The sequence below is a fragment of the Pelodiscus sinensis genome, unplaced genomic scaffold, assembly GCF_049634645.1.
Source record: "Pelodiscus sinensis isolate JC-2024 unplaced genomic scaffold, ASM4963464v1 ctg46, whole genome shotgun sequence".
Classification (NCBI taxonomy): domain Eukaryota; kingdom Metazoa; phylum Chordata; order Testudines; family Trionychidae; genus Pelodiscus; species Pelodiscus sinensis.
The window spans coordinates 184,653-197,387 of record NW_027466036.1 but is presented as its reverse complement, the minus strand read 5'-3'; the positions used below and the strand labels follow the sequence as shown (position 1 = coordinate 197,387).

Below are 12,735 nucleotides of genomic sequence, written 5' to 3'. Positions count from 1 at the left end.
CCAGTGACTGATATGTCCAGGCCTTGCAGGATGTGAATGCACATAGTTTGGATAGTGCTTTCTTCCTGAACATCCTGGGAGGGAAGTTTTGTCCCCTGCTATGAGATAGATACATAGAATTTACTAGCTAGTGGGAAAACACTGGCTGTAGAAGCGGTGTCTATTTCTTACAAAGCCTTTCTGAATATTGACCTATGAGAGCTTTTCCATTGCATTAGGAGTGCACAAATCATAAAATCATGGATTAAGGATGGAAGGGACCTCAGGAGGTCATATAGTCCAACCCCCTGCTCAAAGCAGGGCCAGCCCCAACTAAATTATTCCAGCCATGGCTTTGCCAAGCCTGGCATTAAAAACCTCGAATGATGGAGATTCTTAAGGGAAGAGAATAACAGAAACACCTAACTGGTGGGTCAGAACCCAGGCTTAGGAAAACCCCAGCACAAGGGGACACAAAGAAGATGGAGAGAGGCTGTTCTCAGTAGTGACAGATGACAGAACAAGAAGCAGTGGTCTCAAGTTGTGTGTGGGGGGTGGATCTTAGGGAAAACGATTTCACGAGGAGGGTGGTGAAGCACTGGAATGGGTTACTGAGGGAGGTGGTGAGATCTCCATCCCTAGAGGTTTTTCAGTCCCAGCTTGACAGAGCCCTGGCTGAGATGATTTAGTTGGAATTGGTTCTGCTTTTAGCAGGGGGTTGGACTCGATGACTTCCTGAATTCTCTTCAAGCCCTATCGTTCTATGATTCTATAAAAGAGTTCCCTGAACAGTATTCACTTTTTGAAAAATTTTCAAAAAAGAACATTTCTTCTTTTTATCTCTGAGGAGAGCCACTCAGACTCTGCCCAGTGGAAATAAATATGCAGAACCTAGAGGGAGCCATTCTGTTTGTTCTGATGCCCCAAGCAGCTTGATCATTCTGTGCATAGTGAATGTGAGTCTATCTATAGGCTAAATTCTGTTCTTCCTTACACCAAACTAAATATTGATCAGCTCTACTGATTTCAGTTTAAATAAGAGCAAATGTGGCCTGATGAGAAAGAGTTGCCTCCTACTTTCTTTGAGATGGGTAGCATGAAAAAGAGGCAGTTGGTGAGTACTGCCATAAGCTCCCACTTCGTAGCTAAAGGGCCAGGCAGAGCTAAGATCCTCAACAACTTACTGTAAAGTTAATGTATATCATGGATCCCATCATGGAACTCTGTGTCTGGAGTCCATGACTCTGCCCATAGCTGGAAATACCCATTGAAAAGATTTTGAACTAGTACACATAGAACAGAGTATGAAGTGTGCAGCAAACTTTTCCAGGTTCTAGACATCTTGATGTAGGCTGCATAACTTCAGTGTTTTGCTAATAGTTTATGTATGCTTCAGCAGCCACAGGATTGGGCACCAGTGTGTTCTTTGGAGAGTCTATTTATAAAAAAGATGTGCTTCCTTATACAAGAGCATTTCACTGAAAGATTGTGTTGTCAGAATTTTCACTGACTTGCCCGAGGTCTAAGGAATGTAGGTCGCACTGTCAGATGTAAATATCCAGAATCAGATTCTGGTCTCTGTTACACTTGTGTAAATCCAAAATAATGCCACTGAAGTCAGGGGCATTACCCTGGCTTTACACGAATATCACTGATCAGATTCTAGCTCTAATCCTTCAGTCCAGCTGCATCCTTGAGCATCCAAAGCTCCCACTGAAGTCAAGGGGAACAATCAGCATGCCAGAATGGCAGAACTGAGTCCTAAGTGTTAAGAACTCTCCTTACCAGATTTCTGGTGGACACATCGAACTCTCTGAAAACGTATGCAACCATATCCCCTGCTGCACAATTCTCCACACTTCCTGAACTGAGCAGCTTCTTGACAAAATGGAGAGCTGCCATCTTCACCTGCAAGGGTAGAGATTATGCACGAGTTATTATTATCCCTTGTGACAGGGCGCCTGCCCTGCACTGGCCCTTTAATACCAGGACTCCGGCCCGGAGCCGGGGCTAGCAGAGAGGAGGCCAGTGGGAGCTAGTTAGGGCTAGAGAGGGCCCAGCTGGCAAAGACCCAGGACTGCACGAATGGCTGGTAGAAGCCAGCTGAACCCATTAGGGCGAGTATGAGGACAGCTGGCTCGTATATATAGAGAAGCCCAGGTTGCTCAAGGGAGGAGAGAGGCCAGTGAGGGGCTGGCTGTGGAGGAAGCAGGAGCTCCCAGGAGGGAGACCTGCTGGGGTTAGCCAGCTAGAGCTGGGAGAAGGCCAGCTAAGGCTACCCTGATGAGGGGCCGGAGGAAAGGCCCGGGCGTGGAGACAGGTTACAGCCTGGCTTAGGTAAGCGGGGCCACGGAGATAAGCCCAAATGCCTATGATGAGCAACCCATACAGACTGTATTCTGCCCTGAGATGGGCTATATGAAGAGAGTCAGGGGGCACTGAGGCGCACTGGGGTGTGAACCCCTGACATCCCTTCTGCATGCAATATGAGACAGGATATGAGAGTCCTTTTGCTTTTGCTTTTATCTCTTTGGAATGGTGGCTGAAGTACAAATGATTAACACATCCGTTATGTAAATTTCTTGCAACACTGGCTACAGAAGTACCATGCAAATGCCAGTTTTCACTTTCAGGTGACACTGTAATTAGGAAAAAGGCAGCATTTTCTCCTATAAATGTAAACAAACTTGTTTGTCTTAGTGTCTGGCTGAAAAAGAAGTAGGTCTGAATGGACTTGTAGACTCTAAAGTTTTACATTGTTTTGTTACAGTTAACAAAAAATATCTACATTTGTAAGTTGCATTTTCACGCTAAAGAGATTGCTCTACATCACTTGTATAAGATGAATTGAAAAATATTATTTCTTTTGTCATTTTTACAATGCAAATGTTTGTTATAAAAATAATATAAAGTGCATAGTACACACTTGTCATTGTGTTGTAATTGAAATCAATATATTTGAAAATGTAAAAAAACACAAAAATATTTTTAATCCCATTAATTTTTAGTTAACTGTGATTAATTGAAACCCTATTAATAATCTCAGCCTAAAAATGTGTCTCATTGCCAGACTCTCCACTGAGTGAAATACTTCCCAGATATTAACAGCAATACCACTATTCCAACCACAATCTTACCTTAGCACTCTGATCACTGAGAGCAGATTTCACTGCCTTCACAATGCGAAACTTTCTAACTCTTGTCTCAGGCACTGAAAGATAAGGAGAAGTGTGCAATATAGTATATCTTTGTTCCAAACACTCATGCTCCACATTAGAATGTGTCCTGGGCCCTATTTAAGAGTACTCCCAAGCTTCACTCATATACAGAATCAGCGGGGAAAATATAGGACCAGGCTCTGATCTCAGTTACACCAGTCTAAGTCTGAAGTATTTCCACTTCTGTAAATAGCGCCATCATACTATCCTGATGGAAATATTGTAAGAGAGTTAGACAAATGGAGGTCAGTGAAGTTAGTCTGTGTTTACCACCAGTATAGCAGAATTCGGAGTCTATTCTAGAGTGTCTAATACTTATTCAGTCAGGAGTACTATTTTGTTTTTATCTCATTATTATTAAAATGCATCCGCCACAAGATTACCTTTGTATTTGAACCTTGAAAATATCTTAGGCTACATTCAGCACTTAATTAACCCTGTTGATTTCTGTGTGACTACATGGGAGTAACTTAGAGCAGCACTGGGTCCCTTTAGTGAATATCCAACCCTCTGGTGAGCATGCAGCTAAAAGGGTGTCGCAAGGAGAAGGGAGAAAAATTGTTCTCTTTGGCCTCTGATGATAGGACAAGAAACAATGGGCTTAAATTGCAGCAAGGGAGGTTTAGGTTGGACATTAGGAAAAACGTCCCAACTGTTAGGTTGGTTAAACACTGTGAAAAATTGCCAAGGGAAGTTGTGGAATCTCCACCACTGGAGATATTTAAGAGCAGATTGGATAGACACCTATCAGGGGTGATCTAGACAGCGCTTGGTCCTGCCATGAGGGCAGGGGACTGGACTTGATGACCTCTCAAGGTCCCTTCCAGTTCTAATAATCTATGACTCTAATAATTCTATGTGTTACAGCAGGGGCAGATGACCATTTTGCAGGGCCCCGGGAAGCATAATTCCACGGGCCCCACCCCTTTGCCACGGTGCATGCACAGTGACGCCATGCGCAGGTGCGGGGATTTTGAAGCGCAGGACCCGGGGCGGCCGCCCCGCTCGCCCTGCCCTATATCCGCCCCTGTGTTACAGATCCTCTGTGCCCCATTTGCAGAGATGATGAGTATGTTATAGCCCTACCATGCCTGCAAAGCCTTGGTTCTTTAGATCAACCTATAGCAGCTCATGCTTTTAGCTCTGGATGTCCCCAACTCAACCCCCAGCACGATGGCGATGATCGCAGCAGTCACAGTTACTCCTGTGTTACTTACAGTCAGCACCAATAATAGCTGTGAGCAGATTCAGGGATTCCACACGAACAGTCTCCTTCTTAATCTTCAGCTGCGAGTGCAGAAATGCTATGAGGTCATCAGGAGAAGAACGGGCTGCAAAGGAAGAAATCACATCCTCACTAACAACTGAAAGCTCATTCTTACCACACCTACAAAAGAAGGAAGTTACAAGGAAACTACTGTGTAATTTGGAGTCTCTTCCCCTACCTAGCAGTAGGATACAATAGAACAGCTCCATATGATTTTCCATGATGAGCTGCTGAGTTTGAGAACAGATCTGTGGGAAGAAGAGAAGTGATCAAAGGAAAACTAATCAGAACAAGCAACTGAAAAGAAGATGCTCAATTAATTTCTAAGCACTCACTTCCTACCTTTCCAAATAGAGATCTGAACCCAAAATAAATGGTACTGACTGCACAACAAGAATCAGAAACAATGACCGATACACTGGATAACAGAAGTTCCTGCTTTCAAAGTGTTTTTAGCAGCAGAGCTAATTGAATCAAGACTTGACCCTTGGTAACTGGTTCAAATGGTTAATTATTCCACCATAAAAATGTAGGCCTTATTTGCAGTCTGAATTTGTCCAGCTTCATTTTCTAGTTATTGGCTCACGTTATGCCTTTCTCTGCTAGATTATTACATATGTTTCCCCACATAGATATTATAGACTGCAATTAAGTCACCCTGTCACAGGATAGGTCCTCCCCATTTGGATGGGATCAGTTTTTACTATCTAACTCTAACTCCCTCTAATAACTGGCTTATGCTAAAATTGCTTTACAAACTGAGCTGGATTTTAGCTAATAAAATGAGACCACTATCTGCTTATTCTTAAGCCAGCAGAAACCAATAAGGCATAAGAAGGTCTCCGGGCTCTTCACTAGCATTCAAAAGATGTTTATTGTTAATATGCTTCAGATCTGCTGTGCTTAAGCTCAAGTGATACAAGAAGAAGTTCCCCTCACCCGGTTGTGCAGAGCACTGCAGATGGCTTGAAATTTCCTTTTAGGTAGAAGGATCTTATATTCACCAGAGACTTCCAAGAGCTGCCTCAGACTCTACAACAGAAGGTGAAAGTTAGAAGGTGGGCATACAAAGGAGCAATATGCAATGACTGAAGCAGGTTCATGGAATTCATAGATTCCAAGGCCAAAAGGGATGACTGTCATCAACTACTCAGGCCTTCTGTATGACACAGGCCTTAGAAATTGCCAAAATAATTCCTAAAGCAGAACTTTCAGAAAAAAAACCAATCTTGATTTTAAAATGATCACCTTGACTCTTGGAAAATGGTTTGAATGGCTAATATCCCACCACTGAAAAGGTAGACCTTATTTCCCATCTGCATGTATCCTGTTTCAGTTTGTAGCCACTGGATCATGTCATGCCTTTCTCTGCTAGGTCATTACATATATTTCCCCATGCAGATATTATAGACTGTAATTAAGTCACCTGTCACAGGGTAGGTCCACCCTGTTTGGATGGTATCAGGTTGTGGAGGACTTAAAGAACTAAGGCAGCCCAAGTGGCCTAGTCTCCCCAACCACCATAGCAGGCCTGGTTCTTAGAGCAGCATTGCCTAATAGTCAGGGTCAGTGCAGCAGCCCTTTAATGAGGCTCTTCAGCTCAATGACCCAAGCCCTTCTAGGTACGACCGTGCAACCTAGTGCTCAACCACCCTTTGGGGCAAACCAGTGTTGCCTAGTGGCCAGCCCTTCTCCACCAGGCTCTACCTACTCCACAGGGTCCCAGCCTAGGGCCTTGTCTTGCAGCTCAATGGGGTTTCTTCCAAAACATGCAGAGTCAAAGCCTAATACCTCAACTCAAGAATGCTTAGTTCACATAGATTACTTCCCACCATTCTTCTGCAGCAGATCATCTCAGTAACTCCGTGGTCTCTCCTCCATCTGTGGCATTGGATGGTTGTGGGGGGGGGGGGGGGGGTCAACTGGAACCACAGGCTGGCTGGTTTCTGCATCCTAGGGCACTGGCAGTCCCTCCACAAAAGCCTGCAAAGCACCTCTGCTCCCTTCAGCTGTCAGCCTAGACAGAACTGAGCTGCTCTCTTTTATATCCTGGTTCCAGTTGGAGCATTCCCAGCAAGTATGAAGGGGCATAGCCCACAGATCATGATTAGCCCCCGCTGAACCATGCATGGTGGGTATCCTCTGTCACAAACACTCCCCCTTAAGAGGGTGTCCATTGGTGGACCTTCCTCTTCATCGTCTCCTTCCACTTGGGAGAAGTCCATGTTTGCATGAGCCTTCCCTGGCCCAGTGTAACATACAGAAGTCATAGGGTTGGAGCGGGAAGTACTACCTCATTATTCAGGCACTGGTGTCCTTCATGTTATTAATCCATCTGAGGGGTGCATGGTTGGTGACCAGTTGAAAGGGCTTCCCCAGTACAGAATACCCCAGGGTATGTCTACACTACAGCGCTAATTCGAACTAACTTAGTTCGAATTAGTTAATTCGAACTAAGCTAATTCAAACTAACGGATCCAGACTAAAAAACTAGTTCGAATTAGCGTTTTGCTAATTCGAACTAGCATGTCCACATTAAGTGGACCCTGAACCGGTGTAAAGGATGGCCGGAAGCAGTGCCGGCAGGGCATCAGATGAGGACTTAGAGCGTGGAGCTGCTGCCTCAGGCTAGCCGAGGGCTGTGCTTAAAGGGACCCGACCCCCACCCCGGACAGAGAGTTCTCAGGGGTGCCCCGCTTGTAAAGCAGTCCTGGCTTGGAGTGCCCGGAGTACCCACACTGGGCACATCACAGTACTCGGCCATCAGCCCGGCTGTACTTGCCACAGGCTGCCATCTGGGGAGAGGGAGCAATTGGGGGGCTGCAGGAGAGCTTCCACCCCCAGAAGCTCGCAGAGCCAGCCCAGTCCTCCCCATCGGGGGCTCATACCCCATTCCTCCCTCACCTCCTTCCACTTACCCTTCCCTAGCCCCCCTTCCTGATGTACAAAATAAAGAAAATGTGTGGTCAAAAATAGAATCTCTCTTTATTGAACAATTCTCGGGAAGACTGGGAAAAGGAGGTGGGAGAGGGGAAGAGAGAGGGTGGGAGAGGGGAGGGCAACTACAATGATCAGAGGTTTGGAACAGGTCCCATATGAAGAGAGGCTAAAGAGACTGGGACTTCTCAGCTTAGAAAAGAGGAGACTGAGGGGGGATAGGATAGAGGTCTATAAAAGCATGAGTGGGGTGGAGAGGGTGCATCAAGAAAAGTTCTCCATTAGTTCCTATAATAGAAGGACTAGAGGACACCAAAGAAAAGGAATGGGTAGCAGGCTTCAAACTAGAAACAGAAAGTTGCTCTTCACAAAGCAAAGAGTCAACCTGTGGAACTCCTTTCTGCAGGAGGCTGTGAAGGCTACAACTAGAACAGAGTTTAAAGAGAAGTGAGATAAAGTGATGGAGGTTGGGTCTATGGAGTGCTATTAGCCAGGGGGTAGGAGTGGTGTCCCTGCCCAAAGTTTGTGGAAGGCTGGAGAGGGATGGCACGAGACAAATGGCTTGGTCACTGTCTTCGGTCCATCCCCTCCAGAGTCCCTAGGGTTGGCCGCTGTCGGCAGACAGGCTACTGGCCTAGATGGACCTTTGGTATGACCCAGTATGGCCATTGTAAGCTCAGGGCTCAGGGTCGGGGGTCTCAGTGGACCACCTTCATTTTCATGCACACCTGCTCCTCGGTGGCCAGGCTGGCAGCTCTCCTGCCCTAGACGGCCATTTTCCTGTGCCTAGTGCGGAGGTCGTGGACAAGGTCCACGATGTCCGCACTAGACCAGGCCGGTGCCCGCCTCTTGCGGTCCTGGGCAGGCTCCCGAGAGCTGCCAGCCTGGTCCCAGGAAGAGGGGGAGGGCTGGGTGGCAGCGGGTGGCTGGCTCGAGCCGTGCCAGGTGCAGGGTCTGCTAGCTGGGTGCTGGCAGGCTTGCACCTGGCATGGGCACCGTAGCCAGCCCGTGCCCCTTTAAGGGATCCGGGGCCGGGAGGGGGGCAGACGAGTTTCCCTGGTGTTGGCCAGAGTGGCCACCAGGGAAAGCTGGGGAGGGCTAGCCTCCCACTAGTTCGAATTAAGGGGCTACACAACCCTTAATTCGAACTAGTAAGTTCGAACAAGGCTTAGTCCTCGTACAACGAGGTTTACCTAGTTCAAACTAAGCGCTCCGCTAGTTCGAATTAAGTTCGAACTAGCGGAGTGCTAGTGTAGTGCCTATCAAAGTTAATTCGATCTAACATCCGTTAGTTCGAATTAACTTTATAGTGTAGACATAGCCCCAGGGTGTAGATCACCCACTTGATGACCAGGGCCTCCCTTGCTATAGTAGGGCGGCAGGTCTCTCAGGAGAACAGCTTGCAGCTGAGATAAAGGATCTGGTGCTCCTTCCCACCTATTTCTTGAGATAGTACCACTCCTGGTCCTACCTCCGAGACCTCCATTTGAAGGATAGAAGGCTTTGTGAAGTTGGATGGGATAGGACCAGCTCTTGGTTCAGCTGCTTTCACAGGGCCTGGAAGGCTTCCTAACAGTTTTCTGATTACTGGACTTTCTGTGATTGGGTGTTCTTCATCAGGTCCAATAATAGGGTAGCCAGTGTGATGAAGTTGGGTACTAAGCAGCAGAAATAGCCACTGTGTCTGAAGTATTGTGGCACCTGTTTCTTTGTCATGGAGGTGGGGCAGTCACACAAGCCTTAGACCTTATTTATCAAGGAGCTATAGTTTTCCCCTTCCTACTGTGTTCACTAAGATGGCACTTGGCTGGATTCACAGTGAGTCCTGCATCTATTGGGGCTTACAATACACTGCTAAGATGTCACAGGTGTTCCCCCCAGCTGGTGCTGTGGATGACAATATTCTTAATGCACACGGCTGTATATTGCATATATGTTTGCAATATTTGGTTCATGAGCTGCTGAAAAGTGGCTGAGGCTCTGTGCAGCCCAAATGGCATCCTGCTGAATTGCTATAAGCCAGGCAGGGTGTGGAAGGCACTCTTCTCACAGGAAGCCGGTATCAGGGGTATCTACCAATATCTGTTGGTCAGTTCTAGTGTGGAAATGAACTTTGCATTTCCCACTGTATTCCTACTTAAGATTTCCCCATGTATGCATCCCAGTATCACTTCAGCTTTTTTGGCCACAGCATCGCATTTGTAGGTCATGTTCAGCTGAGTATTCACCAAGTTTCCCAAAATATTTTTCAGAGATACTGCTTCTCAGGAAGCATCCCTCAACATGTATGTATCACCTAGATGAATATATTTACATTCAGCCATATTTAAATGCACATTTATTGTTAGCACCCAGTTTACCAAATGATCTATATCACTCTGAATCAGTGAGTTGTCCTTTCCATTATTTACCACTCCCCAATTTTTATTTCATCTGCCAATTTTATCAATGATGATTTTATGTTCTCTTCCAGGCTATTGATAATGAGATGACAGTCTAACTCCTTCCTGTACCTACACACTTTTCTTCTTTGCTGCTTGAAGCTTCCAGGATATCTCTGATGAAATCTACATATTTTACTACATTTAGGCTCTTGTGTAGTCCTCTGATACTTTTAGTCAAGTCCATGAGCCCTCAAAGTCATGGGCTTTCCAATCCCAAAAGCAACCACATATTCTGGACCAGAAAGCCAACATAGATTGGGAGTAAACCATGGGGGAAGTGGGGAGGGGGGAAGAGCAGCAGGTTTGTGGCCCTGGCTTTGCTGCTTGGCTTGTACTGAGCCAGCTCACATAGACTGAGCATGCTCAATCATACTACTGAAGCCAACTGCCCACACTCCATCCTCTCACTATCAGCAGGCAGGAGTTACCTTGGTCATGTGATACTGAAGGTAGATGAAATAAGAGAGACAAGGTGGGTGAAAAAATATCTTTACTTATATTATCTCACCCACCTTGTCTCTCTAATATCCTTGAACCAACACAGCTACAACATCCTTATACACAACTGTAGATGAAATAGACAGTGATTTTATATCTATCTAGTTATATAATCTAAAGCAATGCACTTCAGGCCTTCTTAGTATTAATTTTCAGCTACTGGCAGTTTACTTAATACTGCCCTGAGACAACACACAGCAGCCCCTGCTCTGAGGAGTTTATTTATAATCTAAAAGAGAGACACAGAGTTGATAGGATGTACCAGTAAATCACAAGGAGGGAGTATCTTATGGGGGGGAGGGGCAGGTGTTTTGTTTCTTACCTCCTTATCATCTCCAGAAACAGAAGATACTTTTCATGAGAGGCTTTTACCTACAAAACTTGTCACCTGGGTCACCATGTCTATAAAATCAAGACTTGTGTGTTTATCTATTATCTAACAAGTCACTATGTAGACCAGGAAATGCCACTGGTAGTAGCTAGTGCAGTTCACCTATGCGCACACATTGATAGTTATTTTAATAAGTATCTCACCTTGGTGGCATGAAAAACATTAACATCCTCTTTATATTGCTTAAGGAGCCATGGGATCTGTTTGAACACCTTATCTTGATACTCTTCTTTATGCAGGAGGAGGCTCATCATGGGACCAAGGGCTTTGATGATGGCCTGCTTGAGCTACACAGAGACACAGAATTTATGTTCCTACAAATTCATTCAATATCATGCAATGGGCCCATCTTTTCTACGTCTGATGAGTGCAATTTCCCTTTTCCACTGTTGAAACAGCCCTATCTCAATATTTCCTGGTAAAGAATTAAGACTCATGGGCTACATCTACACTGGCATGATTTTCCGAAAATGCTTTTAACGGAAAAGTTTTCTGTTAAAAGCATTTTCGGAAAAGCACGTCTAGATTGGCAGGATGCTTTTCCGCAAAAGCACTTTTTGCGGAAAAGCGTCCGTGGCCAGTCTAGACACGCTTTTCCGCAAAAAAGCCCCAATCGCCATTTTCGCGATCGGGGCTTTTTTGCGGAAAACACTACTGTGCTGTCTACACTGGCCCTTTTGCGCAAAAGTCTTTCGGAAAAGGACTTTTGCATGAACGGGAGCAGCATAGTATTTCCGGAAAAGCACTGAAGATCTTACATGAGATCGTCAGTGCTTTTCCGGAAATTCAAGCAGCCAGTGTAGAGAACTGGCAAGTTTTTCCAGTCTAGACACAGCTATGGTGTTGGTTTCAGAATTATATTCTACTGCACCTCACAACTTTCCCAAGTGGGATATTTCCCCAGATTAGTATGCACACTAAACCAACTCATTCCTGCTGTAACTCTACTGGAACTGAATAGACATCTGCCAGGAATGAATTTAGCCCATTCTCCTATATTCATCTGCATGTCAGGTGACAAAACTGGAATCTATGTACACTATGTACAGACAGAATTTCCATGAGCTTGTGACATTATAATCTTTTTTAAATGTTTTACATCATACTCTGTTCCATCCCAATGAACCTGCCATTGAACTCCATCATCACAAAGAGTGCCATACACAGAGAATTTAACAATACAATTTCTCATCAAGGTTTAGAAAGCCTACAATTCTCACCTCCAAATCTTCACATGTGGTCCATTTGCTTGTCACATGACGATAGAGGGGAAGAATTTGATCACAGAATTGAGATTTACCCATTCTGGGAAATGGGCACTTTTCCCAGTTACTAAAATATACATTTACTGCCCTTGACCATTTTTCCAGAACTGCATGGAAGGAAAAAAGACAGGCAATATGAAAAGGATGCAATAGTAATAAGGATATGTTGCTTCATCAGTGTATACACCCAGGCTTTTAGTTTATTACAATTCCATGCCCAATTCAGGAACAGCTGATGAAATCCAATAACAGTTTTGAATTATTTCTCTTCCCTCCTTTCCCTTTCTTGTTTCTCAAAAGGCTTTCTTCTCTTTCGTCTCTCTCCATCTCTTTTTAATTCCCATCATTTGAAAACATATTTTTTCTCCCTTGTTACCTCTTAATTAGAGCTGATTGAAAAGGTAGTTTAAATTAAATTAAAAGTGTTTACTCTTGTTTTTTTCAAAATTTCAAATTACAAAGATCATTCACATGTTTCAAAAATCAACAAATTTCAGCCACCTTTTTAGCTGCACAAAAACACTGAACACATCCTGATTAAAACTGTCATTGACATTTTTCAGTTTAATATTCCATCAAATTGGAAAAAAATATGAAAAATATAATAAAAAAACAAAATATTTTGACCAGCTGTTTTCTGAATGATTCATGTCCTCTGCAGTTATTGCTTATTTAGCCCTAAAACTGTATGATTTCCTATTGGGTTACAGTTTGTCTGCAAGATGTTCAGTGCCCC

At 44.7% G+C, this 12,735-nt stretch overlaps 1 protein-coding gene across 1 annotated transcript; it reads right to left on the bottom strand.

The window, feature by feature from the left end:
- Positions 1-4,406: 4,406 nt before the first annotated feature.
- Positions 4,407-12,101, bottom strand: LOC142826098 (maestro heat-like repeat-containing protein family member 2B). Its single transcript, XM_075918532.1, has 5 exons — positions 11,955-12,101; positions 10,878-11,021; positions 5,404-5,496; positions 4,643-4,712; positions 4,407-4,528 (listed from the first exon to the last, which is right to left on the bottom strand). Exons 1-5 carry the CDS (start codon positions 12,036-12,038, stop codon positions 4,407-4,409), a joined length of 513 nt encoding a protein of 170 aa, XP_075774647.1. The 5' UTR covers positions 12,039-12,101.
- Positions 12,102-12,735: the final 634 nt, after the last annotated feature.

What these genes read in the sequence shown, in the direction of transcription:
- LOC142826098 (XM_075918532.1), bottom strand. Translation starts at nt 12,038, where the DNA reads ATGGGTAAATCTCAATTCTGTGATCAAATTCTTCCCCTCTATCGTCAT. An exon ending in ATGTTTTTCATGCCACCAAG is followed by an intron (nt 5,497 to 10,877) that starts GTGAGATACTTA and finishes CTTCTGTTGTAG; the next exon opens with AGTCTGAGGCAGCTCTTGGA. An exon ending in CTATTGTATCCTACTGCTAG is followed by an intron (nt 4,529 to 4,642) that starts GTAGGGGAAGAG and finishes CTTCCTTTGCAG; the next exon opens with CCCGTTCTTCTCCTGATGAC.